The sequence below is a fragment of the Lygodium microphyllum genome, chromosome 5 (assembly GCF_053477565.2).
Source record: "Lygodium microphyllum isolate KBCC chromosome 5, Lygodium_microphyllum_v1.1.10, whole genome shotgun sequence".
In the NCBI taxonomy this organism is placed as follows: domain Eukaryota; kingdom Viridiplantae; phylum Streptophyta; class Polypodiopsida; order Schizaeales; family Lygodiaceae; genus Lygodium; species Lygodium microphyllum.
The window spans coordinates 88,315,673-88,343,371 of record NC_141139.1 but is presented as its reverse complement, the minus strand read 5'-3'; the positions used below and the strand labels follow the sequence as shown (position 1 = coordinate 88,343,371).

At 43.0% G+C, this 27,699-nt stretch overlaps 1 protein-coding gene across 1 annotated transcript in view; it reads left to right on the top strand.

Moving 5' to 3' along the window:
- Window positions 1–27,699, top strand: part of LOC148036105 (uncharacterized) — a 67,783-nt gene that overhangs the window by 23,545 nt on the left and 16,539 nt on the right. Inside the window, exon 6 of the mRNA XM_087678091.1 lies at window positions 163–983. Coding sequence (XP_087534217.1) covers window positions 163–983 — 821 coding nt within the window. The remainder of the gene's footprint in view (window positions 1–162; window positions 984–27,699) is intronic.

The window sequence follows — 27,699 nt, the reverse complement described above, 5'->3', positions numbered from 1 at the left end:
TTTTCTTAATTCGTCTACTTTACCTTAGCTTTACACGTTTCTTGGAAAGTTGTGGCAAATCGGCTATTTTGCATACTTTCTCCTAGCTTAGAATTGCAAATGCATGTAATAAAGAAGTTGCTAAAACTGATTCTAACATGTGAGGAAGGCACCATTTTACAGAAAATACAGTATGTACCACGGAAACCTTTGTGCACAAAGCACCAGGTGATGCATTGAGAGAGAGACATGGCAAGCCTGCACTGCCAACAATGGAAATAGCAAGACAAGCAATCCCAGGAACACCATCAGGTATGAAAGGAGCTTTAGCAACACACAATGAGAGAGAGAAGCTCGCAGGTAGTGTATGGGATCGACTAGGAAGAAAATCTGCCGCTTTTGTGGATGAAAGGGAAGAAGTGCTAGGTGGTTTTGTAAGGGGTCTTCACGGTGCTGAAGAAGTGGAAGAGAGCAGGTGTGTAGATATGGATACTTATGAACAAAAGGCTTGGAATAAGGCTGTTCTAAGAGGCAGTGAGAGACTTCGATATGATCCTTCAGCTGCTGTCATGAATAACATGAATAGTGACTGCACAGAGCAGTCCTTAGGCATGAAGGATTTCTATGCAGTCAGAGGTAACATTGATGAGGCAGATGATGGTGATGCTGTTGCTCTTACTCAGCATCTGAGGTCAAAGAAGCGAATTCAACATGGCCAAGATGAATCTGTAACTGTGCAATACAGGCTTGCACAAAACACGGATGCTGGACCCAATGAACACAACTCAAAATCCGCAACTGCATCTTCCAGGGTTCCCAGTTCTTCTCAGAAAATAGTAAATATATCTGTGAATGTGAATACTTGGAAGCCTCATCCATCTGAGAATCTCGAAAGAAATAGTATCAGCAGGCAGTTGCAGTGCCAAAGTGAGAAAGCTGCTGATGTTGAGAGTCGTCAAATAGGAATCCCCAAGAAGCAGGAGAGAAAAGATGAAAGTAATCAGGTACACTACTTTTGTAAGTTTTAACTTTTAAAGTGTTTTAACTAGTCTGATAGCATAGAATGACATGAAACATCCTCTTTCAGGGTTGCCAAAAATTTCCCCCTGGATTGTAAAAATTCAAATAAGTCCAAAGATTTTTTCTTCATGATATAGTTGTGAAAGTACATTTTAACATCCTCTTACTAGAACCTCTGTGGACAGTCACAAGGGAATCCCATAAAAACAGATTTTATATACATGCTAATTCACCCATCAGTTTCACATCATCACAGAGTCCAGAAAGAACATGCAAAAATATACTCTCACCAGAAACTGGGTGAAAAGTCACAAGAGCATGCCAAGCTAAAGGGTCGAATAGAGAATCAGAAAAGCCCTCACCTTAACAGAAAACAAGGCTATAGCAATATGCATATGGACACTGGTGCATTCATATGCTTCTTGTCAATGGCTGTTATTATATGTGCAAATCTTACAGGCATGTTTAATACGTAAACATGTAAGAAATGCTATCACTGGAAACTAGGTGGAAAATCACAAGTGCATGTTTATAAGTTACAAGGTTGAACAGAGAATCAGAGAATTCCGCAACAAAAAACAAAGGCCATGGCAATGTGTATATGCATCCTAATGCATTCTTCAACTTCCCTTTTGACACATGCAAATATACAAATGTTTAACATGTTCCTGGACCTATCCATGAATTTTCATATTTATTAAACAGTGACCACATAAGTCTTGAATGATGCAGTTAGGGGATTAATTTTTAATCAGCTGTTATATCCCTGCTAGGAAAGGGGTGTTTAAGGGTCAGCTTCAGCACTCCAGAGCAGTCAGAGGCGGGGCTTCCCACCAGTCGGAGGTGGCGCTTACCACAATAGTCTTTTTTGATAGATGGGTCAAGGGCAAGGACTATTTCATGCTTGGTGATTGTAAAATTATCTTATTCCACTTCCTTGGCTTGGATGAGCATGTTGTATCTCACATTGCCCAGATTGGTTGATCTTTTGAGCATCTCATTCAGAGGGACAGGCCCGTTGCTGGTGCAGTTGTGGAGGGTTGTTCAACACCTGTCAATTAGGGCTATGGTGGTTGCTCCCACCTTGTCACTGCACTCCCTCCCTTGGGCTATGAGGATCCCTTTGGTGCATGTGGGATATGTGCTTTGGATGGTGTATTACGCTGGCCTCCCAGAACAGTGGCTTGCTTGCAGGATGGTAGGACACCTTATAGCGGGCTGCACAAGACACACCTTGAGAGAGTGGTTGTTTGGCCTCAGCCAGTCTTTTGGGATGAGAAGGGAGCACCCTTAGCTCATAGGAGGAGCACGAGAGTGGTAGAAATGAGCCACACAGGAGGAGACAACAGCAGAGATAGAGACAGTAGCAACAACTGGAGAGACGATGGAGAGTAGTTGGAGACCCCAAGCTTGTTGCTTATAGAGATGTGGCAATAGCTGCACCATTGTCATCAGTGGTGATAGAGAGAGCCATTTTCGAATGCCCCTCTCCCTGGCCGTTGTTGAATTAGGGACAGCTTGCTCAGTCGCAGCAATGCTAGACGCACTAACATCCTAATTATCAGTTCGAGCAGGGATAGTTACGCTCATTCCTAGGCCATCAGTGATTGAGCCACTTCAGCCTGCTCATCCTCCCCCTCAGCTAGCTATGGTGGTGTTAGACATGGTTCTTGCATTACCAGTGGCCTGCCCTTAGCTGAAGCCTCTAGAGATATGGATTTGTTTGTCTCTTATGTCCTTGGCACTCAACAGGATGGTGGAATTCCTCTCATGGAGAGAGAGAGAGAGTTGTTTACTCAAATCATGGCTATCGAGTAGGGGGCAATAGGAAGCAAGGACAAGATGGATACAACTTTAGACGATTCCCTAGACTCCATTGAATTTCCATTCTCTTCGTGAGGCTGTAGAGTCTATACCATGCGGTAGAGATGGAGCCATGCCAATGTGACAGACTTGGGCACTTCCAATGAGGATCCTTTTGTGGAACATTAGAAGCTTTTGGGGATGTTTGTTTTGCTAAGGTAGGAGCCTCATGAGATAGGATCTTCATAGAGTACTACTTGGAAGGTTAGCGGATCTTCTTGTGCTACAAGAGCATCACCTTTTGGAATGAGGATATCTCAAGGCTGTGGAAGTTGTTGCTAGGTCAAAATTTCACTTATGGGGCTCCAGTGTGGGTGCCTTAAAGTTTGTATTGTGTAGGCAAGCAATGACTTCATGTAGTGTAAGATTGGGGCATCCTAGTCTCAAGAAGAGGCCCCATGGGTGTTTGTGAGAGTAGATGAAGCACTTATTGGACTTGGTCATTTATGCTTCTAATGGCTAGTGGGAGAGAAGACAGTTTTGGACCACCCTCACTCATTCGTACCTCATTTTGATGAGTGGGTAGTTGGTGAGGATTTTAATATGGTGGAGGCTTTGGAGGATAGGGGGAGTAGATGCATTGACGATATCAGAGGAGGAGAGTAGGTAGCTTAGGGAAGTTTGTCTTTTAGATTAGGGAACCCAAAGGCGGAAACGGTCCTCAAATATTATATTATAGTAGTAATATGGAAATGCATAAGGCATGGCTTTGAGAACCCAAGCCATGTGCTTTCTAGTAGACACTTGCACTTTGTGTCCATAGAGCATGTCCATGCCCAATCTAGGACAATCTCAATCAGCCTTCATTTGATCTCTCGCAGCTATAAACGCTTCACTCCCTGCTCCTTGAACCACTAGCTCACACTTGTGCCATCCTGCATTAGCATTCTCAACAATGACTCACTAGTAGAAGATCTTGATTACTCTAGATCAAAGCTTGTTGAGAAGAAGAGAAGTAGAAGATCTTGATTACTCTAGATCAAAGCTTGTTGAGAAGAAGAGAAGGCTTGATGTATTTGATACTAATTTTCCAACCAAGGACCAAGAGTTTCTTTTAATAACTTAAAGCTCTTGAAATTAATCATAGAGTAGGCCAAACTTCTAAGATATTTATAATGTTGGCCAAATCCTCAAATTCGACTTTTTGACCATTAACACTAGGGCGATTGCAAATGTCCAAAACTTTGAGCACTTATATGTCCATGGTCTAGGAATATTTTTGGTAAGAATTTGACTATCCAAATTGTTTGATTTGAGAAAAATGATACTACCTCACATGTGTACTATATTCTCCCTCACTAGAATTGCACCTATCCTTAGTTACATTGCACCCATTCAACTCCATGGACCCCCAACCAACCTCTTTGAAAATGACCATAAAGCTCTAGCCCATGGAAACCTGAAACCGGCCTGTTCACTGGGAAGGGCGGTAGTGTACAACCAAAATATATAAATGCTTTCACCCAATTTAACAGTCGCCCACTTTACCTGAACTTAAAGACACAGAATCAAGAAGACATACAGGAAGCTAGAATGCTCCTGTTGCAACACATACACCATGTTGGCCCCTAAGTTAGGCGCCCCTTGCGGTATTTCTATATTTTTTAAAAAAAGAGGGAGTACAATGGGCTGTCTTTCACCTATTCTGGGTGAAATTTGGCAGCATAACAGTACAATTACTGACCCAAAACAAGCCGACCAGGAGGGGAAACTCTGCCCAAGTCTGAAACTTTTGGTTGGAGTGCTGAATTGACCATTTCAGCCTGCTGTAATTACTGGTTCAGACCTGTTCTGAAACCTGTTTTCAGTTCACACTGTTCCCTGCACTATTCAGCCCACTGTAATTACTGGTTCAGACCTGTTCTGAAACTTGTTTTCAGTTCATACTGCTCCCAGCACTGTTCTGCATCATCTGTGCCAAGTGCCCCTTGATTCTGACATCAATTGGGCTTTGAAATAACCTCTGAACAGTCCAAAAACAGTACTGATTCAGTGCTGTTTCAGACACTTACTTGGTGAGGTTACCACCCTCACCTGTCCCTGCTGGGAATTGCAAACAACTGCTCCTATTCCTGGAGAAAGGAGGCTCTTGCCTCATGCAAAAACAACATATTCCACACAGCTGTACCTGAATCAGAAGAAAAGCCCTTGATTCTGCAGCATAACCGTACTGTCAGGGAGAGAGAGAGAGAGTAGGAAGCAAGCCCAGCCCTCTGTGCACCATAGACAAGGTAGACCAGCTCTCAAGAGCTCTCCATCTGCAGCTGCTTTTTACAAATGAGCCCCTTTTTTTGCCCAAAAACTGCACGCCAGCCCTCTTTAAAGAGGTAAGTGCACACATTTGTGCCAAGTGGCAGCACTAGAAGATATTTCCCGTTTCAGCCTTCCGGTCTAAAATTCTCCATACTCGGTGCAGAATTTGACCTCAACACAACCAGAGGATTGATCCTCGTGCAAAAACGAAGGTAATGACGCGAACAGATTCTGAGGTCCAAAAATAGTAACTCCCTAAATTTTAGGAGTTGCTTCCATTGCATCCCACTAGACTTCTGACCATCTTTGCAGACTATGGCTACATCCAAATTTGTAATGTAGCTCAATTGAAAGTGAATTTCCACTGATGACCCCACATGGACTAATCTCTTGAAGATTTGTCTTGTCCATCTTCACTTTGAACTAGTCTCTTCCAGGCTAGTTCTTCAACACACTTGTCCATATACACTTTCACAAGTCTCTTCTAGACTTGTCAATCTACAGTGCCATCAGTCTCTTCCAGACTTGTACTGGACCTTAACTGTCCAGTCTTGACTCACTAAGCACTATGGCTGGTAATTTGGTCATGTGGTTACTAAGGTGGCATTGACCATTACCAAAGATGAAGAAAACTTTGGGAAAGAAGGTGACTACGAGAAGCTCAAGTATTGGTTTTGTCACAAGATTGTGACAACTATTACCTTTTTGTTGATTTCTTTATTACATATTTTATTTGGTTTTTCTTTTTGGAAGGATCCCTCTTGAAATCTAAATGCATGAGTTGCATAGCCAGTATGTGAAACAGACAGGAATGTCTAAGAGTAAGCAATTGTAAAATGTGAGAACTCTATCTAGGTGGCATCACCAGCTAGATGTGGCAAAGAGTCCTTTGAACCACCAATTGGAAGCTACCCAATTCGTAAACTACCTATGAACCTTGGTGAGGTCCATCTTGAATTGATGCTTGCAATTGTGAGCTAGAGAGTCCCGCCTCCAAGGTACACATTTGATCCTTCAATTGACACTCCTTCCAAGGTTGGAACAACCAAATCCTAATTGTGACTCACTAGGGTTAAGCACACCCTTTGAAGAGCAACCATCCACCACTTGTTTACCTCCAAGAGATGAAAACTTTAAACTTATGTCTTTACAAACATCATAAGCCTTGTGAACAAGCCAATTGTCTAGAAGAAAACCATCGCGAGGGCAATCTTTGTTGAAGAAGAGGTATGTTGTAACATCTTTAGCTCCATGTCATTTGCACTCTGCTTTTTGCTCACCTCTTGTGGGTCCTATGGGAATAAGGTATGTCTGTGACTAAAGCTTTTTGTTGCTTCTTTTGAACTTTGGTAACTCTCAGTTTTGACTTGAACCATAATGATGCCACAATCATGGATCTTGAATCCATGGCTTTCAAACTTGATGTTGCGTGTCTCTGTCACTACCAAAATCCGATGCTAGGTCATTTCCACTTTGGTGAGTCGTGTTACACTTATGGTGTTCCTCTGAAGTTCTGGTGTGAATGCTCCTTTATACATGGGCACTTACATTCTAGCTGGAGAAGGGTTTTTTCCCTCGTGTGAACACCTAGTAGCGGGTGTGGTACCTAGTACCTTAGGGATTGTGATCTTGAATCCATGGCTTTCAAACTTGATGTTGCGTGTCTCTGTCACTACCAAAATCCGATGCTAGGTCATTTCCACTTTGGTGAGTTGTGTTACACTTATGGTGTTCCTCTGAAGTTCTGGTGTGAATGCTCCTTTATACATGGGCACTTACATTCTAGCTGGAGAAGGGTTTTTTCCCTCATGTGAACACCTAGTAGCGGGTGTGGTACCTAGTACCTTAGGGATTGTACTTTCAAAATTGTTCTCATATAGTGGATGTGATAGTCCAACACTCTCCTCTCTTGTTGTTCACTTGTTCATTGTGAGTGAGTGTATGTGTGTGTGTGTGTGCATGCTGCTAAATCCTAACCTAATAGTGGTTTCAAAGCCATATCTTTCAATCGCTGCCATCACCGTTTGAGTCACTATAGAGCCTCGAGCTCGGCTGCTACATATTGTTGATATTTCTCATCCTTGTGTTGGTGTTTGATTGTGTTCATTAATTGTCTTGTTATGGACCTTGTTTGGCTTTACGTCACATAGCCTACTAGCTTGCCTTTTATGTGTTTGATGAGTTGTCATGCAACCTACCCTACCGGTTGCCTATCCTTCCTTTCCCTTGATTATGATTTTGCGAGATTTGTTTACGTACGATAGCTGTGCTTGGACCTTGACAAGCAATGTACAGTCCGTCGCAAACCTGTTGCTAATGCCTTGACAATTGTTTGACCCGTCTGTTTGTGACATGTTTTATTTGCCTCGACAGGTTTGAATCAAGCCTGTTAGCAGCCTTTGCGGTGACCCATCTGATGTGGCAATCATGTTTTGTGTGTCGACAACTTGTGCCTTGCCCGTTTCATCATAATCTTGGTACTTTCAGATTAATATATTATTGAACATTTATTTGAAATAAACATGCCCTTGTTCGCATCCAGTCTCTCCATAGGCACAAATTTTAGGGATTCATGCAGTGTTTGGTGCACAAAAAATGCATAGTTTCATGCCAAGAATTTGGGGCTTTTCAAATTCAAGCCCAAATTTTACCAACTTTCAGCAAATAAATTTGGGGATTTTGTGAAATTTGTCCAAATCCATCAACATTGAGACTAATTACACCTTCTATACTGACATTCATGGGTATTGGAGCCCTTTTAGCTTGCAGATCTTTCTTCGCAATCATCGATTGTGTGAAACTTATAAGTTTTTTGGCCTTTTCTTTGCTTTTTCATATTGTTGCACTTACAAGTACACATTTGGCAGTAACTGTTGTGAAAAATTTGTTGTAGGTAGTGAGGAATGGTAAAACAAAATGATTTGCTCAACATGTTTGGGGCATAGCTGAGGGAAATGGGGAAACAAATTTTAGAAATGGAAACGAAAATGAAAATGGAAATGACAATTTTGAGGAGGGAAAAACGGAAATGCCATGTCATCAGGGGAGGGGGGGGGGGGGAGAGAAAGAGGAGAGAGAGAGAGAGAGAGAGAGAGAGAGAGAGAGAGAGAGAGAGAGAGAGAGCACCTAGGTGCTTAGAAGTTATAGCATAGATTACAAGTTTCATACTTAAAATCAAAACTTTTTGATTTCTAAGTTTTGAAAGAGTTATACAAAAGTGCATAATGCAAAAAAGAAGTGACTAATTGAATTGTAGACTTTGAATTTGATCCTGCCGTGTGGAGTTGGGTCACACAGTCCATGAAGTCTCGTTGAAAAATTTAAACATGATACTATTAAAACAAAACCTTAAAAACATTTCCCTATTAAAAACGAATCATAAAAAATGTTTACTATTAAAACTTCTTAGAAGAGTTGAGAGACACTAAAATGACACATTTAAAATAAACATTTAGATGATACGTAACGAACAATCATATTTAAAACGGCAAAAAATGAAAGACATCACATAAACGAGACCTTTAAATGTTTAATAGAAAATGTTTTGGCTATGTTGTGAAATGGGTTAGCCCAAAACATTTCCTCTTGGGGAAACACTACATGGTAGCCTTTTTTCCAGAGGAAAAATGTTGCGCTAGGGAAAACGTGTTTTGGGCTCGTATCTTTACGTTTTGGCATTTCAGGTCCCCCAAGGGCATTTTGGGGTGTTTTCCGCTTCTATGGTTTGGGGACTCCGATAAATTGGATGGCACTAATTATCCAATGTGGTCATACATGATGAAGCATGTTTTAGTTGCCAAGCAGCTTTGGGGTTATGTATGTGGTTTAACGGTTGGGCCTGGAGGCTTTGCTACACAAAATGCTACATGTCCATCTAGTTCATCTATTGTCACCAGTGCACCTTCCGCTCTAGCCCCTCTTGCACCTCCTACTACGGATTGGTTGTGATGGGATGGGTGTGATACCCAAGCTTATGCTTTGATTACACTTTTGTGTTAAAGATAGGTTGTCTTGCATGTTTGGTTGTGCACAGTGGCCAAGGATGCTTGGGATAAGCTTACCTCGTTGTATCGGGTGCGCAATGAGGTTCAAATAGCCTACTCGTGCAAACAACTTGAGATGGAGCACATGACATAGGGTGATTCAATGGATGCATACATTACATGTGTTAAGGACACGACGGAGAAACTTGCACTGATCGATGAAATAATTTATGATGCCTCTCTTGTTTCTATAGTCTTGGTTGGCCTACATGATACTAATCAGAGTTTCGCCACTACACTTCACTTACTTGCAAAAGGAGATGTTGATGCATATACATTTGATGCATTGGTGTCATTGTTATTGTAAGAAGAGCAATCACAAGTGAATCACTCCAATATAAGTATGGAAAATCAAGCATTTATAGTCAGCCATATGAACGAAGGGAAGTTATGGCAGCTATCAAACTCAAAGGGTATAGGCAAATCGGTTTCTTCCATAGACTCTTTGAGCACCAAGGATTAGGGTGCTAAGAAAAAGAGATGCAATTATTGCAAGAAAAATGGGGATGTTATTGAAAAATGCAGAAGAAGGATTGCAAGTGAAAAGAGGAAACAATTAGGCATGAGTATTGCTGAAAATTCAGCAAGTGCGAAGGATACAATAGCACATTTAGCAAGTTTAGACATTGGTTAGTCTTATGCTTTTGTTCCATGTTGTTTGTATGATTCTTCTTCACATGCAGATGGTTTATTAGTGGCTGAAAACAAAACACATGGTATTTTCACAACGGTGCTTCCAAGCATATAACTGTGAAGATATGCTAGGGTTTGCACTAAGCAAACATAGCGTGTATGACCAAGATTGGAACATAGAGACTGAAACCGGTCTATGACTCACATAAAGCGGTAGTCCCTTCAATTAATACTTTGTCTTTTCACATACACACACAAATAGAGACCTCACTCCCTCGCCTCAACACCAAATTGGCCCCGAAGACTGACGCCCTTCTTGGTATTTCTGTATCAATTAAAAGATGGAAGGTTACTAAAAAAAAAGAAATGTTCCGAAGTACAAAACTTGTGAACAGTTGGCTTTCATATTTTTTGAGTAAATTTCAGCTGCATAAGGACAGTGCAGCATATCTAGAACAACATCCCCTTCTGAGTAAATTTCAGCGACATAAGGACAATACAACATATCTAGAACAACATCCCTTTCTGAGTAAATTTCAGTTGCATAAGGACAGTACAACATATCCAGAACAACATCCCAAGTAGGAAAACACTTTGTGTGAGCATAACTCAATAATTGAAGTGTAGAATTGCAATCTGCAGAACTCTGTATTTACTGTTTTTCACCTGTTTCTTGACTTGTTCTCAGCCTTATTCCATTCCAAATTTGTTTCATACGAGATGGACTACAAACCCTTTAACCCTGGCATCATTTCAACAGTAAAACAGTCCCACAAACATCACTAAATCAGAGCTGAAAACCCTTCATGTTCCCGTGTAGCGTGGTTATCACTTTCTTTAGTTCGTGCATTGGAGAAGCAATCAGCTGCTCCTGAACGTGGATAGTGAGGCTCTTGCTTCAGCATAAGTGCAAAGAAAACACAAAAATGTACATTCGATGGAATCAACCCATCATGCAAAGCATTTCTTGTGAGAATAGAGAGAGAGTTAACCAGAGGGAGTAAGCTCTACCTCCGTATATGAGTCAGAGACGAAGAAGTACTCTCCATAGCTAATGCACTTGCAACAATCTGCCTCAGCACCTAAAAACTTCATGCTCAGATCTATCCCTCCTGCCTATTACGTTTGTTTTAAAATGCTCTCTCTCTCTTTGTTGTGCCCAAATTGTGACACATGGCATACATGCAACAATTTTCCCATTTAAACCTTCAGGTCTAAAATTCTCCATGATCGGTGCAAAATTTGGACCTTTGCACAGACCTGAGAATTAATGCTTGTGTAAAAATGAATATAATGACGCGAATAGATTTTGGGGTCTAAAAATAGTAACTCCCTAAATTTTAGGATGGTGATCCTTGGATTCCTTAAGTTGTTCTGAGCAACTTTTATCATTGCAACCATATCAAAAAGTGTAATGTGGCTCAGTTACGATGACTTTTATTTCGTGAGCATTTTCACATGTGCATCTTCTGTCTTAGCCAAGCTCATTGTCCTACACCATCTCCAGTGGCTAAGCACATAGTCCCAAACCACTGGCATTTTATTCTTTAGTGCCTATTCAATATGGAACCGGTCCCAAGGCTCAAACAGACCATTAGTCCACTTTGTCCCAATGGCTGCCTCTTTTGGCCATGCAAAGATTCGGGCTTAATCCAAGAGAACTCTGGGGGTAAAGAGCAACAACAACTAAAGAAAATAAAAATAAAATATTTATATAAGTAAATAAGGAAAGCAATTGCAAAAAGTATCACCACCTGTTGGCAGAGACTCAAACAGAGAGGAGCAAAACTCAAACCGTAAATGCAAAATGCAAAGCACAATGACTCAAAACTCAAACATAGAGAGAAGAAAATCTGAAGTGAACGAATGCTGTAAATGAATGTAGGAGTGTACAGAATGCCCAAGGGCAGAGCAATGCAGTGTCGGAGAGTGTTATCCATTGGAGATAGATCCCAAGTGCTGCGACCACCAGTCAGAGTGCGGGAGTTGAGGAAAGCACCAAACGTTGATCATTGAAAGGTCAGATGATTGAGGTGACAATAGGGAAGTTGCCTGGAGCAAAGGGACGTAGCAGGAAGCTGCAAACACAGCGGTAGGATGGCTGCTAGTGGGGAGAAGATGGTTGCCAGCTACTACCTGGGGATAAAAAGGCTGAATGCAGACTGCAAGGTTGACTCTTGATGACAAACGAGGGTTGGAGAGTTGAATGCATGGAGGAGCACGTAGTTTGTGGGTCGGCGATGGTAGATGGACCAAATGCAGCAGAGGAGTGAGGACTTGCACTGAAGGGATGAGATTGAATGGTGGGTAGTCTGTCTATTTATAGATATTGAAGGGTGCACCAAACATTAGGGTTTTGGAAGTCCACTAAAATTCTCTTGAACCGTGCACTGAATTTACATTTTTCATTAATTAAGGGTGTTTTGGGTCTATTAAAAATGCTAATCAGTTGTAAAGTGTGTTTTAGCTCAACACCAAAGGGAAGGCCAACAACATAGTTTTTTCATACATGAACCAAACGTCAAATGCAAACACGTATGAAAGTATGATTCGAGTATGATTCAGACCCTAGACTTGAATCATACATGACCCTAATTTTATCGACATATTTTAACATCAGTAGTATTAGATGAAGACATCGGGTTGTAAAAGCTTTCTGCCTTTTGATAACAGCAAAGCCCAAATTTCCAAATTCAAAATTTTAGCCTTCAAGCTTGAGCTTTTATATGTGCGTGTGTGTGTGTATAGATATATATGTGGAGAGAGAGAGAGAGAGAGAGAGAGAGAGAGAGAGAGAGAGAGAGAGAGGTGTTCTCTTCAAATGTTCAAACTTAAGAGTTCAGACTTCAGTTTTCAGCCTTTAGGCTGTGAATAGTGACAGTGCAGGCTGAATACACTGCATTGCCCAAAGGCCGAGAGAGAGATCTTCCCCAGTGGTCAAAAAGTTTGGGGCCGTATTGTTTCCAAGTAGGCAGCTGTGTTGCTGGCAATTTGTGGACTTTGTGAGTGACTTTGAGTTGTTTTCATTCATAGAATGTGATTTTTAGGCTGTGTACACTTAGGACCCATAAATAGGCAAAAACAATCTGAAATGATTGCTTTTTTTGAAAAAAATTCAAAATTTTTATGAAAAAAAACCATTAAGTTTAAAATGTGTCTTGAGACGTCTACAAATGTTTGAATTTTTTTCAGATGCGTCTGAAAACAACTATGGCCGGTAGTGTTTACTCCAAGGCGTCCCACCCCAAAGCAGCCAGGGCATTGGACAAAGGGTGCATGTCGGCTGCCCAATGGCCTACCAAGCCCTATGAAGGCAAATGGAACCACATTGAACTTTTCTTTTTCGGTTTTTTTTTTTGGGTGGTGAAAAGTTGATTTTAGGGGTGGTGGCCAATTAAATAACAGTGACCCAGAAGATGGGAGTAGGGATGGTACACCCAACACGTCACAAAATACTACAAGCATATCCAACCACTTGAGGATGTTGATGATGAGGGAAAGGTGATGAAGTATCATGTGAAGGAGGATGGTGGTGTAATCTGCCAATGGAAACAACTTAGGATCTGTCCAGTGGTGCTTTGCACAATGGGATTCATAGTATGCTACATGCAGAAGAATGCCCATGCAGTAGGTGTCAGTTGGACAGTGATTCTCATGGGGAAGTTTATTTGCCCAAGCACCCTAGTACAAAGATGATAAAATCATTCAATGTATAGGGGAAGGTACAACAAGGGGGAAGGCTGATATCTAAGACAAGTGCTGAAACCTGTAGAATGCGAAGAAGGGTAGGAACCCCCTCTTGAGAGTCGACGTGGATGTCGATGCCAAAGAAGAAAGAGGAGCTTGAGGATGTCAATCTTTGTGTGGTGTCGAGAACCATGTGGATGAAAATGATGAAGCATCCCTACTGGAAGAGCAAGGATAGAAGTCATCGTCATGATAGCATGAAGAGAGATATTGCACAATCTGCCATAGGAGAGGAAGCCTCCATGCTGGTAGAAGAGCAAAACTCCAAGTAGATGGAACCTTGAAAGAAACGGTGCACATCTTTTGTCTCCAGTTTAGGAAGGACTAATGTCTTGTTAGCAGAGTATTTGTCAGCTCATGTGTGAGTCTAAGCTTGATCTGGGCTGGGCATTTTTATTAGGTATTTTAGGTATTTTTCTGGTGTGGCATTTTATGCCAATGGAGCATTTTTATGCACCAGTCGGCCAGCATTAATGCTGTCCGACTAGCATTTATTGCTCCCCACTTTTCAGCCTATTTATTCTCAGTGGCTCCTCCTCAACCAGTATCATCATCATCACCTTCACCATCTGCAGACTCTGTGGAGAGAGGAGCCAGTGCTAGTGCCAGTGCCCATGCAGCCAGTGACTCACTGTTGTATGCGACTGTTTCGTGTTCAGATATATGGATTCCATTTCCCGTGCATACATTTGAGTTCTCATCTGTATCGTGTTCTTTTCTTTTCTCTTTTTGTCTTGTGTTTCAGCAGTTTATTTCAGCACATGTTTATGCTTCCACCGCTGCTCCACTTCTGACATGGTATCAGTTTTCAGGATTTGTGTTTCTGCTGTGTTTCATTGCTGATTTCAAGACTGTTTTCCCCTTTTCTGCTCAGGCGACTGCTGTCGCAGCCAGGCGACTTGTTTTGGGGCTGTTTTCAGCCTGCGTTTTTTGCAGTTTTGCCATCGCCTGCTGCCTACGCACCCTCTACTGCCTGCGTTTTTCATTTGTAGCTGCTGGCGACAGTTTTCTACCTGCTTTTCTCCAGTTTACCGCCTGTGTTTTGCTGATTCAGCGTCTCTCGTGGCTGGGTGACTGTTACTTCAGGCCGTTTTTGCTGTTTTTGGCAGTTTTTGACTGATTTTTTGACTTTCTGCAGCAGATTTTGTCTTCTATTGATCAGATTTTGGGTTCTATTGCATGTGAACTCTCATTTTCTGCAGTCTGTGCTTGTGTTTTGGCTGTGTTTCCTCTCTAAATTCCATCTCTTCTCTACTTCTCTTCTTATCCTCTCCACATGGCTCCTCCGTGCAGTTCCACTGACGATAAGTTACATGGACTTGATTATCTCACATGGAGTGCTATCATGAAAGCTTGGTTTGTGCAGAAGCGGTTATGGTACATCGTCTGTGGCGCTATTCCTCGACCTCTCCGTCCTTTTCCTCTTCCTGAAGACTTTGATGAGGACAACCATGAGGAAGCGGTGCTCACATGGGACTCGGACGATGCACGTGCTTACTCGGCGTTGCTTCGGTGTATTTCTAAAGTGGTCTTACCGGCGGTTACCTCCTGTAGGACATCTCCCGAAGTATGGCAGAAGTTGCAGCAGAGGTACATGACCAGCTTCGGCACATGCAATCTCCTCTTCCAGAGGCGCATCTCGTCGGGACGGTCCTCTACAAGCTCACCCTGGAGTTTGATGGAGTGGCCAATGCTTTGCGGGCGCAGACATCATCGACTCCTGTCAGTTTTACACATATGATCTCGATGCTTCTTGAGCATGAGACATCCTTGAGATTACAGGGGCGGCTTCCGGCACATTATGGAGGTGAGGCTTATGTAGCTTCTGAGAGGGGTAACGGGAAGAAGAAGTCGAAGGCCCAATGTTACCACCGTGGCAAAAAGGGACATTTGCGGAAGGACTGCAAGAAGTTAGCGGCTTCCAGGAAGAAGGAGCAGAAGAAGCGCGATGTTGACTCTACCGATGAGTTCTCTCCTTCATCAGACTCCGACTCAGATCCTCCGACCAAGGTGAAGTCCAAGGCGCGGAAGGGATCCTCTTCTTCAGATCGCGGGAAGGGCTTGGTGGCCCCTTCCTCGGCTGCTTTCTAGTGGTGGTGATGAGGTCATCCCTCACGACTCTCTTGTGCCAGAGAGGGAGTGTGAGCGGGTGTTCAGATGGGGCAGCCTCGCCTCATCTATACTTTTATACAGGTGCACAGGTTCCAGAGAGGGACATCCCTGACGCATCGACTTCAGTCTGGCGGAATCAAATCCTGGAGCTGGGATTGACATCCAGGTTCATGATGAGCTGGTTCTCTGACAGAGAGCAGGAGGCTTTCGTCTGGAGCTCACATGAGGGGACACTTTGGCGGTCTGGCCAAAGGCGGGGAATCTATGGTCACCTATGTTCAGGGGCATTTTTGACAGGATGGTCTTGTATGCTACTGCGAGACATTGGTGATGGACACAGAGACATTCTATGATCTTCTCTATTTTCCGGTGTTTGGTACGATCGACATCGACATCAGGTTCTCTCCGAGGCACCTTAGTGGTGGCTTGATCACCCACTGCTTGGGTATCCATGGTTCTACTTGGTGGTTCTATGTTGTATAGTTTCTGATCCCTTTTCATTGTACTATTGTATTGTATCAGATCACTCATGATCTGAGAGAGGGTGTTAGCAGAGTATTTGTCAGCTCATGTGTGAGTCTAAGCTTGATCTGGGCTAGGCATTTTATTAGGTACTTTAGGTATTTTTCTGGTGTGGCATTTTATGCCAGTGGAGCATTTTTATGCATCAGTCGACCAGCATTAATGCTGTCCGACCAGCATTTATTGCTCCCCACTTTTCAGCCTATTTATTCTCAGTGGCTCCTCCTCAGTCAATATCATTATCATCACCTTCACGATCTGGAGACTCTGTGGAGAGAGGAGCCAGTGCCAGTGCCAGTGCCCACGCAGCCAGTGACTCACTGTTGCATGCGACTGTCTCGTGTTCAGATATATGGATTCCATTTCCCGTGCATACATTAGAGTTCTCATCTGTATCGTGTTCTTTTCTTCTCTCTTTTTGTCTTGTGTTTCAGCAGTTTATTTCAGCATACGTTTATGCTTCCACCGCTGCTCCACTTCTGACAATTCTTAGCTTCCCATTGACTACCCACTTGCATTGGGTCTCCTTCCCGGCAGCCATAGCTCATTCTCTTGAGCTCCCGTCACTCCTCGACTTCCCGAGCTTCTTCCCGGCCTATTGAGGCACCATCAGGGCATTGACATTGAGGTATTGCTTCATTATTTCAGAGTTTTACTTCAGTCCATAGGTCTAGGTAAACAAGGCAGCCACCATTGAAGCTTCCAATCTTCATATCTCTTTGCCCCCGGTTGTGGGTTGCTAGAGGCTTGTTCCCAAGCCCCTTTGGCTCATGTTTGAGCCCTCCAACCACTCCAGAGTTGCCACGTGGACCAGCAGGAGCAGCAGCAACATCATGCAATCTGCGCTTGTTTTTTGGGCAGCCACACAGTTAGCCACTTCAGCTCCAGCTCCAGCTTGGGCATTGATCACTTGTTCGGACTCCATTTCAGGCCTTTTTGCACATGTATTGTACTTGGCATTGATCCTTTGAGATTAGGCATTGGTTGGTGGCTGAAAACAGTGTTTCAAGACTGTTATAAACAGTCCACAGACATTTGATGCTAGTGTTACATTCACAGTTTATGGCTATGCTTGTTTGGGCATGACTACATAACCGATTTGATGCCTATTGCATCCAGATTGATTGGGGGATTGAAGCTACATGTAATGCTATGATTTTGGCCTGATTGTAGGGCTGAAAATACTAAGTTTATAACAGTAAATGCATGCTGAATACTCTTGGGCTGAAGCTATCTTTCATGCTTTGATATATGCCTATTGGTTCCGGATGTATGTCTTGGGTTATGCTATATGTATTGATCATCGACGGACGACTTCGAGCTTGTCATTGGATCCGGATGCTTTTGGAAGCTTGAGCTTATTTCAGCTCGCACTTATTGACATTGGTCTATGCTTGACAGTGGTCAGTGCTTTGACAGTTATATGCTATTTGGGTACATGCTTACCCGACGCCTACGGCTTAATGCATTTTGTCTTGGCACAGTGTACCATGTACTTGTTGAGCTTCAGTGCTCTCTGAAGACTTGGCTTGGATTCTCATTTGTTATTTCGGAATTTTGTATTGGATGTCACTTTGGTTGTTAGAGATATTTATTGCGATGTATGTCTTGCTCATGGATGCTACCTACAGTTGCCTTCTAGCCGTCATGCTCTTGGGATGCTATTGAGACATTGTCTTGGTTACTTGTCTTTGGCACTTTGACTTGGTTTGACTTGGTTTGATTGAGCTGTTGAGCTCGTTTATCCGCCTCTTATACCAGTGGGAGCATCTTGTATGCTTGATCGACATTGAACAGGAAGTTTATGCTATTTTGATCATTTTGCAGATACTTGAGACTTTGGGATTTCTAACACTTAAATATTGCATGGTTCATGCACTGATATCTTGGAGTTGCTTTTGACCTGATCTTGGGCTTTGCACTCTTGTGAGCATACACCTACTGGTGTCAGGTCTTGCCAGTGTTATGTATACTTTGCCCTACTATCCAGGGGATATGCCTACTCACTGACGGATGCTTTGGTGACATGTTTGGGTGTTTGCTTAGGGTCTTGATGATTGTTTGGTGTTGATTTATACCCATTTATGGCTGGTCATGTCTTGGCTGTCATTTATTGACTTGGTGTAGTGATTTGGTCAGCAATTGACTCTCACAGTATCCTGCTGTCATTTATTATAGTAAGCATATAACCCCGGACTCACATGGATTTTTCATGCTGAAATATTCTGAAATGATGTACTTTCACTAGTACTTGGTGGGCAGCCGTTTTGGTTACACTTTTTTCGCCATTTTCTCTCGATTTTGGTGATTTTTGGGTCATTTTCTGCAATAAACAGCAAATAGTTTTGAACTATCTGCAGTCTTCCAGCCTGTATTATGGCGAGTTCGTCCACTGATCATGCTATTTTCAATATCACTAAGCTTGATGATACGAACTACTCTTATTGGAAGAGCGAGATTCGGCAAGTATTGGTGTAGAAATCGCAAATTAAACTATTGAGGTTTAGCAGGCAGCTGCTTGTAACTATGCCAGATGAGGAATGGTTTGAGCTTGATGAGTTATGCAAGTCCACTATTATAGAGTGCATGGCAGTTGTGGGATAAAATCAAGAATCTCTATGACAAGAAAAGTCCAGCGAGTCAGATGTATTGGTTGAAGCAGCTTATGGATCTGCGCATGAGGGAGAATGTGACCATGTCTGCTCACTTGAGCCAATTCCATGCTATACTTAGGAACTTGACTTTGCAAGACATCACTTTTGCAGAGGATGTCACTCCTCTTTTCTTGCTTGGTACTCTTAATGAGTCATGGGATGTATTTCGCACTGCATTATGTGTCTCTGCTGCTACCTTGAAATTATCTGATGTTGAGAGTGCTCTTCTGCAGGAAGAGGTTAACCGTAAGAATTTGGATGCCTTTGGTGTGTCACATGCTATGACAGTTAGAGGCAGGAATGATGGATATGGAAAGCATGGCAGTGGCAGTGGCCGTGGACGGGATTCTCAGAAATCTCGGTCCAAGTCTCGTGGGAAGTCACGTAGCAAATTTCGTGGCAGGAATGCAGATGTTACTTGTTACCATTGTGGGAAAAAGGGCCATATTAGGCCACAATGCAATGAACTGCGCAATGAAAGGTGCAAAGATAAGCGGAAAGACAAAGTGCAGGATAAGTCTTCTGATCGGAGCATAGTGCCTGCAAAGTCCAGTGTTAAAATTGGAGAGATTAATGTTATGAGCATGAGGATGTTGATGATGATGATTATATCCTTGCAGCTTCTTCTAGTGCTTCGTAGATGACAGAGATACACTCTATGTATGCACAGTGTTGGCTCTTGGACTCAGGTGCGTCCTTTCATGTGATACCTTGCCGAGAGTGGTTTCATTCATACCGTACTGTTTCGGGTTCTGTGTGCTTGGGTGATGACAACTCTCTTGACATTGTGGACATTGGTGATGTTAGGTTGCAGTTTCCTTCTGGCAACAGTTTTGTTATGTAGGATGTACGTCATGTACCTGCTTTGACACACAGTCTCATGTCCGCTGGATAGCTTGATGACGCAGGTTATCATGTATCTTTTGGAGACTCTGTATGGAAGATCACTCGTGGCAGACTTGTGATTGCGAGAGGTGCCAAGGCTGGCAGTCTCTATTCCTTGATTGTATCCGCTTCTTCCCTTGATCATGTTTTGTCTGTGGGTTCTATTCCACATGTATCTGTTTGGCATGCCCGTTGGGGCCATGTCTTTGAAGGGAATGAAAATGCTTTCTGGTTTGCAGTACTTACGGCCTCTTGATTATGCATATTTTGATTCATGTGAGCATTGTCTTTATGGCAGGTAGACTAGGTCTATGCATAAGAAGTCTGGTAGGCCACGCATGAGTGAGCCGTTGGCATTGGTACATTCGGATGTTTGTGGGCCCATGCCTTGTGAGTCTATGGGTGGTGCAAAGTATTTTGTTACTTTCATAGATGATTTTTCATGGAAAGTTTGGGCTTATCCCATTATGCTGAAATCTAATGTCTTGGCTATGTTTCAGAGATGGCTTGCATTGATTGAGAACCGGTTTGGGTATCGGCTAAAATGCCTAAGGACAGATAATGGGGGTGAGTATGTCTCACGTGCTTTTGAGCAGTTATGTGATGAGAGGGGTATTAAGCGTTAGTTGACCGCCCCCTACACCCCCCCTTCCCCCCCAGAATGGTTTGGCTGAGCAGATGAATAGAACCATCTAGGAGCGCATACGCAGTATGCTTAGCCATGCAGGCCTACCACAGAGCTTTTGGGCCGAGGCAGTTAGTACAGATGTGCATGTCATAAACAAATCACTTTCTAGTAGTTTGGATTTTCAGGTTGCAGAGGAGGTATGGACTGGAAAACCTCCCTCTTATGCGTATCTCCGTGTCTTTGGATATGAGGTATTTTGCCATGTGCCCCAGGTACAAGAATGTCAAATGTATTTTCCTTGGTTATAGGGATACAGGCGAGATGGGTTACCGTCTTTGGGATCCGCAGGCGCAGAAAGTCATCCGCAGTTATGATGTAGTCCTTCATGAAAACAAGATGCATAGGCAGCCCGAGAGAGTTGTTGAGATCCGCAGGGTCATATTTCAAGAGGAGCCGAGGGCTCCCACTCAGCCAGTTGGACAGCCTACAGCTGCAGCAGACGCTCATGGTTAGGATGTTGGACACGTAGCTGGGCAGGCAGCAGAGTCTGCCGTGAGACGGTCTACTAGGGACAGACGTCCACCTGATAGATTTCAGCCCTCGATGCATTATGTCTTGGTTACAGATGCAGGAGAGCCTTTCACCTATGATGAGGCTATGCGCAAGGGTGACAGTCACTCCTGGGAGAGAGCTATGCAGTCTGAGATAGACTCCTTGCATAAGAATGAGACTTGGGATTTAGTTTCCTTGCCTGAGGGCAAGAAGGCTTTGCCATGCAAGTGGGTGTACAAGCTGAAAAGTACACTTGGATGCCCCAAGTCGACATACAAGGCTAGACTGGTAGCAAAGGGTTTTAAGTAGGATCATGGTGTGGACTTTGATGAGGTCTTTTCTCCTGTGGTTAAGATGACCACCCTGCACTTAGTCTTGGCTTTGGTTGCTCAGATTGACTTGGATTTATACCAGATGGATGTCAAGATGGCTTTTTTACGTGGGAACTTGCATGATGAGATTTATATGGAGCAGCCTAAGGGCTTTGCAGAACCTGGCAGGGAGCACCTAGTGTGCAAATTGAAGAAAAGCCTTTATGGCTTGAAGCAGGCACCTAGGGAGTGGTATTATAAGTTTGATGCCTTTATGCAGTCACAGGGATCCGTGTCTTTACACGAAGAAAGCCCGTGATCGTTCTTTATTGATTTTGGTACTCTATGTGGATGATATGCTGATAGGAGGGAAAACTCATGATGAGCTAGATGCTCTTAAGGCTCAGCTCAAGAAGAGCTTTGAGATGAAAGATCTCAGACATGCCTCTCACATACTTGGTATGCGTATTAGACGCGATATGCATCAAGGACTCCTCTACTTGTCATAGAGGGAGTACATTCATAAATATGAAGGTATCACAGGCTGATTGTCCGCAGACAGATGAGCAAAGGGCCGAGATGGCCAAGATTCTCTATGCATCCGCAGTGGACAGTCTTATGTATGCCATGATAGCCACTCGTCCAGATATTGCCTTTGCAGTTGGTGGTGGCACGCTATATGGCTACACCTGGCAAGAAGCATTGGGATGCCGTGAGGGGTATCATGATGTACCTGAAGGGCACCGCAGATATGTGCATATGCTATGGCAGTCAGGATATAGGAGTCGTGGGGTACACTGACTCTGATTATGCAGGATATGCAGATAGTAGGAAGTCCACTTCTGGCTATGTCTTCACCTATGCTGGAGGTGCTGTTTCTTGGATGTCCAGGGTGCAGAAATGCACGGCCCTTTCTACTACAGAGGCTGAGTATGTTGCAGCCACTGAGGCTTGCAAGGAGGCCATTTGGTTGGGTCATTTGGTTGCTGACCTTGGTATTGATGCTATCCCTACACTGCATTCGGATTCTATGAGTACTATTCAGTTAGCCAAGAATCCGGTCTTCCAGCGAAGACGAAACACATTGAGGTGAGGTATCACTTCATATCTGGGGTTATTGAGGACAAGTCTGTTGACCTTGTCAAGATCTCGACTGATGAAAATCCTGCAGATCTGCTCACGAAAAGCCTCTCTACAGAGCGCTTTGCCTGTTGGAGTGGAGATAGTTGCAGTAGTCTGCGGTGGTTTTCTAGGAGGAAGAACTTGGGTCTTGGTATGACACTCCTCGTCCACATGGCCCGACCTCTGGCAGTGTGTGCAAAACGTATTTTTCTTAGGAATTTGTTGCCAAAGGGGTCGTGTTTCTTTGGTTCTGTTAGAGGAAGTTGTGTCACCCTTGTTTTGGCTTGCCTTTGCATCTTGCAAGTTTGTGCCACTATTGATTTTGTCTCCCAAAAAAGAGGCAACCAATCGTTGCCCCTTTGAATGGATCTGTGTGGAGGATTTTTTGTGGACTTAATCATGCAGCCTCGCGTAACGCAAGAACTGACACTTAAAAGTCCTAGAAGGTTGGTAATCTAGGCAGTGAGATAATATGCTAGATAAAAAGGAAGTATTTTTCGAGCAACTTGTTTAAGAAAAACATGGCCTAAGATCATCCCCTTTCTTAATGGAAAGCTCATGAAGCTTAAAATCGAGATTGATATGGCAAGTGCGATCTTGAGTTGTATAGCAGTCAATGAGATGACTCCAATTCTCAAATGCGAGGGGAAAATGTTGTAATTTTAGGGTGGAACTCAGGAAGCAATCCTTGCATTATCTCAACATTGGCTGTGGCATTGCGGGTTCTCCATTGACGGATGTGATCAGGGTGAGCTAATTGAGGGTCCAACATAGATTCAATACCAACGACAAGGTTCCAAAGTCCTTGAGATTTAAGCACTTGTTACATGAAGTTTGACCAAGTGGTGAAATTCGACTTGTTAAAATGAGTCTTATCTGTGAAGGCATTTTTGGCTGTTGCAACAGGAGTGGTAGTGATAGGAGATAAAGTTGTGTAAGGGGGTTAGGGTGAATAGGGGGGATAGGGTGGGGGAGCGGAGTACAATGAGGAAGGAATTCTAAAGTGCCCTTCATGCATACGAGAAGTGTGCAAAGTGGCTCCAAAAGTGGGCATGGATGGAATGGGTATGGGCATGGTAACTGCATGAGGAGCCCATGGTGGAGGGATAGGGATAAAGGGAGTAGAGGGTGGAAATCCCTACGTAGGAGTGACCCAAGGGATGTGTGACGACAGTCCATAAGCAGAGGATGGATATCCCTTTGTCTGAAAGATCGTGTGGGGGGGTTGTGAGTGTTTGAGTCTCGAGGATAGTGAGGGGGATGCGCATCACAACCGTCCTAGAGTGGAAGGATGTGGTAAAGTGGGCATATGTGGAAGGTACAGTGTTAAAGAGTGGTATTTTTCCCAACGATGCACCAAGAGGTGGAGTGATTGGAGTGCAGGTAGATGGTGGGATGCTGAATGAGAAGATGCTAGGAGTTGAGATGGAAGATCCAACCCCTAGTATGCTTTGTGGAGAAGTGGAATGTAATTCAAGATTTTGGAATGAAGATGTGAGTTGATCAAAATGTGGAGAAGATAGTGGTGGGATGGGAGGGAGTTGAGAAGTGTGGTTTACTTGCTAAAGTGAAACATATGGTAGAGATATACCTGATGAAGGATATCTACTTTGAGAGCCTCCTCTATTAAAGTAAACAAACTAAAAATCATCCAGATCTTGCACAACAAAGGAAGAAATAGGAGAGGGTTTTGGCTCATACAACTCAAAAAGATTATACAAACCTGACACAAGGCCTGTTGGAGATAAAGAAGATGGATGGTTAGATGTGCTGAATGTCATGGTTTCTTCAAGATCAAAGAGATGGGCAGTCTCATCAATTGCTCTAGACAGAGTAATAGCACTCGTTGGAGGAGTGTAAATTGAATTGTATGTGATGCGCAAGTACTCCTTAAAATCTGCATCTGTAAGATGACCTAAACGAGTAGAAGAAGATGGTAAAGGTGAAAGTGTGTCTACCTCCTCCTCGAGATCATAATGCCTTATGAGAGCCTCCAATGATGGAGAAGCTTGATAGGGTGTCATAGGATCCAAAGAAGAAGGTACTTGAGACATTATGAGTTAGAATCGAGTCCATGTCTGTCTCGCACAAAGACTAGCCTCCATAATCACCGTAGAATACTCTTTAGAAGAGCATCGGCTTTGATACCACGTGAAGGTATGCTAGGGTTTGCACTGAGAAAACATACAATGTGTGACCAAGATTGAAATACAAAGACTCAGACAAAGGCAAGCAAAACTTAAACCCTAAATGCAAAACACAAAAACTCAAAACTCAAACACGAAGACAAACATAGAGAGAAGAAACTTTGAAGTGAATGAATGCTGTAAAGGAATTTAAGAGTGTATAGAATGCCCAAGGGCAGAGCAATGCGGTGTAGGAGAGTGTCATCCACCGAAGACGGATTCCAAGTGTTAAGTGACCATGAGTCAGAGTGCGAAAGTTGAGGAAAACACCAAACGCTAATCATCGGAGGGTAAGATGATTGAGGTGACAGTAGGGAAGGTGCCAGGAGCAAAGGGTGGCAGTAGGAAGCTGCAAACACAGTTGTATGATGGCCGTCAACAGGGAGAAGTTGGTTGCCAATAGGGAGAAGATGATCGCCAACTACCACCTGTGTTGCTAGGAGGCACTCATCTCCTTTTGTAGGTGCCTCTCTTGGCAACAACTTGGGGATGAAAAGGCCAACGCAGATTGCAGGACTAACATCTGATGGATGAAGGAGGGCTGCCACCTGTCGCCTGTGGCTGATGGAGAGTTGAATGCATGAAGGAGGAGGTAGTTTGTGGGCTGGTGATGGTCTATGGACCAAATGTAGCAGAGGAGTGAGAACCTGTATTGAAGGGACGAGACTAAATGGTGGGTAGTCTATCTATTTATAGGTGTTAAAGGATGTCCCAAAAATTAGGGTTCTGGGGGACCACTGAAACTCTCTCAAATGGCACACTGAATTTTAATTTCTCATTAGGTATGTTTTGGGGCTGTTAAAACTGCTAATCAGTTGTAAAGCATGTTTTAGCTCAACAATAACATCCTTTCATGATTTGTTTCTATCATATGCAAATGCACAAAAGGGGGGATCGGCTGTATGTGCAAATAATGCTTCATATGCAATTTAAGGCATTGGATGTATTCCCATTATTGTAGTAGATGGGAAAACTATCATGCTCGAAAAATGTCTTGTATATGCCCTGGCATAAAGAAAAACTTGCTCTTAGTTTCAATCATTGCATGTGCTGGTTTATGGTTACATTCCATATGGATCGATGCAATTTCTATCACTGTACTGATGGGATGCCCTCATTGTCATTGACACATTGTATAATGGCCTCTGTTAGCTTGATCTATATAAGAAGAGAGCATCAGAGGATGCATTACAGGTTGAGGCTACCATTATGGATGACACTAAGTTATGGCATGCTCAATTTGATCATCTTAATTATGGGAGTTTGCTTGGCTTGAGAAGCAAAAATATAGTGCTTGATCTCTCTCCATTGAAAGCACCTAATGTATGCGAGAGTTGTGTACTTGGCAAAATGCATCGTGCTTCGTTTCTCAAAGGTGGATCTATGCATGCTAAACCTAAATTATAGCTTGTGCATAGTGATGTTTGTGGACCCCTGTGTGTCAATGTTGGGTATATGCTTTGAGACACAAATGATAAGTGTTTGCATGCTTTAAAACCTTCTTGGCCTTGGTTGAAAATGTCAATGGATGCAAGCTGATTACACTTCGTACCAGATTGAGGGGGGGGGGGGGGGGAATACATTTCATGAGAGTTAAACTCTTTCTTGGCTGAAAGGGGCATTACACATCAATGTATTATGCCTTACACACCTTCACAAAATGGTGTGGCTGAAAGAAAGAATCACACTTTGATGGAAATGGCACGTTGTATGCTTTCACACAATAAGTTGCCTCCAAATTTTGGTTTGATGCCCTGCATATGTAGCAAGAGGCGTACGCATAACATGTCAGCGGATCAACCTATGGGTCCAAGATAACAACGGTAGATGGGTCTCAACTACTCTTTGCATTACCCATAACAACCATCGCCGGCCATATAACGTGTGGTCTAATAACATTCCCCACAAGCGACCAGGTCCTGTCTCATCATCAATAACAACATCCGGACTAGGACCATAGTTGAAAAAGAGGTCCTCTTCATAAGCAAAATTAGCTAAGGAATCTGCAAACTGATTCCAATAATGTGGAATCAGCTGAAGAGATATGCTCTCAAATTCATCAAATAGGATTATAGCAGTTCGATGATACATACGAAGGAGAGGATTCTGGACTGTATATGCCCCATTGAGTTGATTCAAGATCAACTGGGAATCCTCTTTTATTAACAACTGCCTAATACCACCTTTCTTAGTAATATTCAATCCCATAATCAGGGCTTTATACTGGGCCATGTTGTTAGTAAATCCTACCCTGAGATAAGCAGCTAATTTCATTGTAACTCTACGTCGGGGATCTCGGATAACTACTCCAACACTTCCTTTCCTATTATAATGTATGTGTCCATAATAGGTTTACACAGCTAACCATCAAGAACTCCTCTATTCGTAATTATGATAGTCAAAGTTCAACATATTAGAGGATGAACTGATGGCTCCATCACATCTTCTTCATTAAACTCAACATGGATGCTTGTTAAGATTTGTAAGCAGTGATGACAGAAAACTTTAATTTCCCACACAAAGGTACCGTCTTCTTGCTCAATCACTTTATATCCCTTGCTCCACCAGATAAGCCTCCCCTGATGATATCTTTGCTCGAGATATAGGTGCTCCAAATAAGGGATTAGCCGCCCCATCAACCAATTTAAGCTCTCCTATAGGTCTCCAATCAGCCCTAGCATGGACCTGCAATGCATTTTTCCGCGTTAGCATACTTAGAAATAATAAGGTTTTATCTTATTAAGATTAACCTTATTCTTAAATTCCACTCCTTGTAGATCAGCTAATAGAACTGTGGACTTATTTTTACCTATCCGAACTATCTTGTAAGGGCCATCCCATCGAGGTTCCAGCTTTCCTGGAAATAGCTCCCTACACGCGTCGTAATATAGAACTAACTGCTCTTTCTTAAAGGTATATTTCTTCGCTTTCAGATCATGCAACGGCTTCATCCGACGTTTAGCTACCTCCTGGTGCAACAAACTTTGCAATTTGAGCTCGTATGTGTGTAGTGTATATGCTGAATCGTAGCCCCACTAAAGTGTTGGCTGAATGTATGCCTTATGATGCTTGATTGGCCGAAAACTAGCGGCGTTCCACATTTGTGTCTTTGGTTGTTTGGCATATGCTTTGGTGCTACAACCACGAAGACATAAATTGCAAGACAAGGCTGTCAAATGCATTTTTATT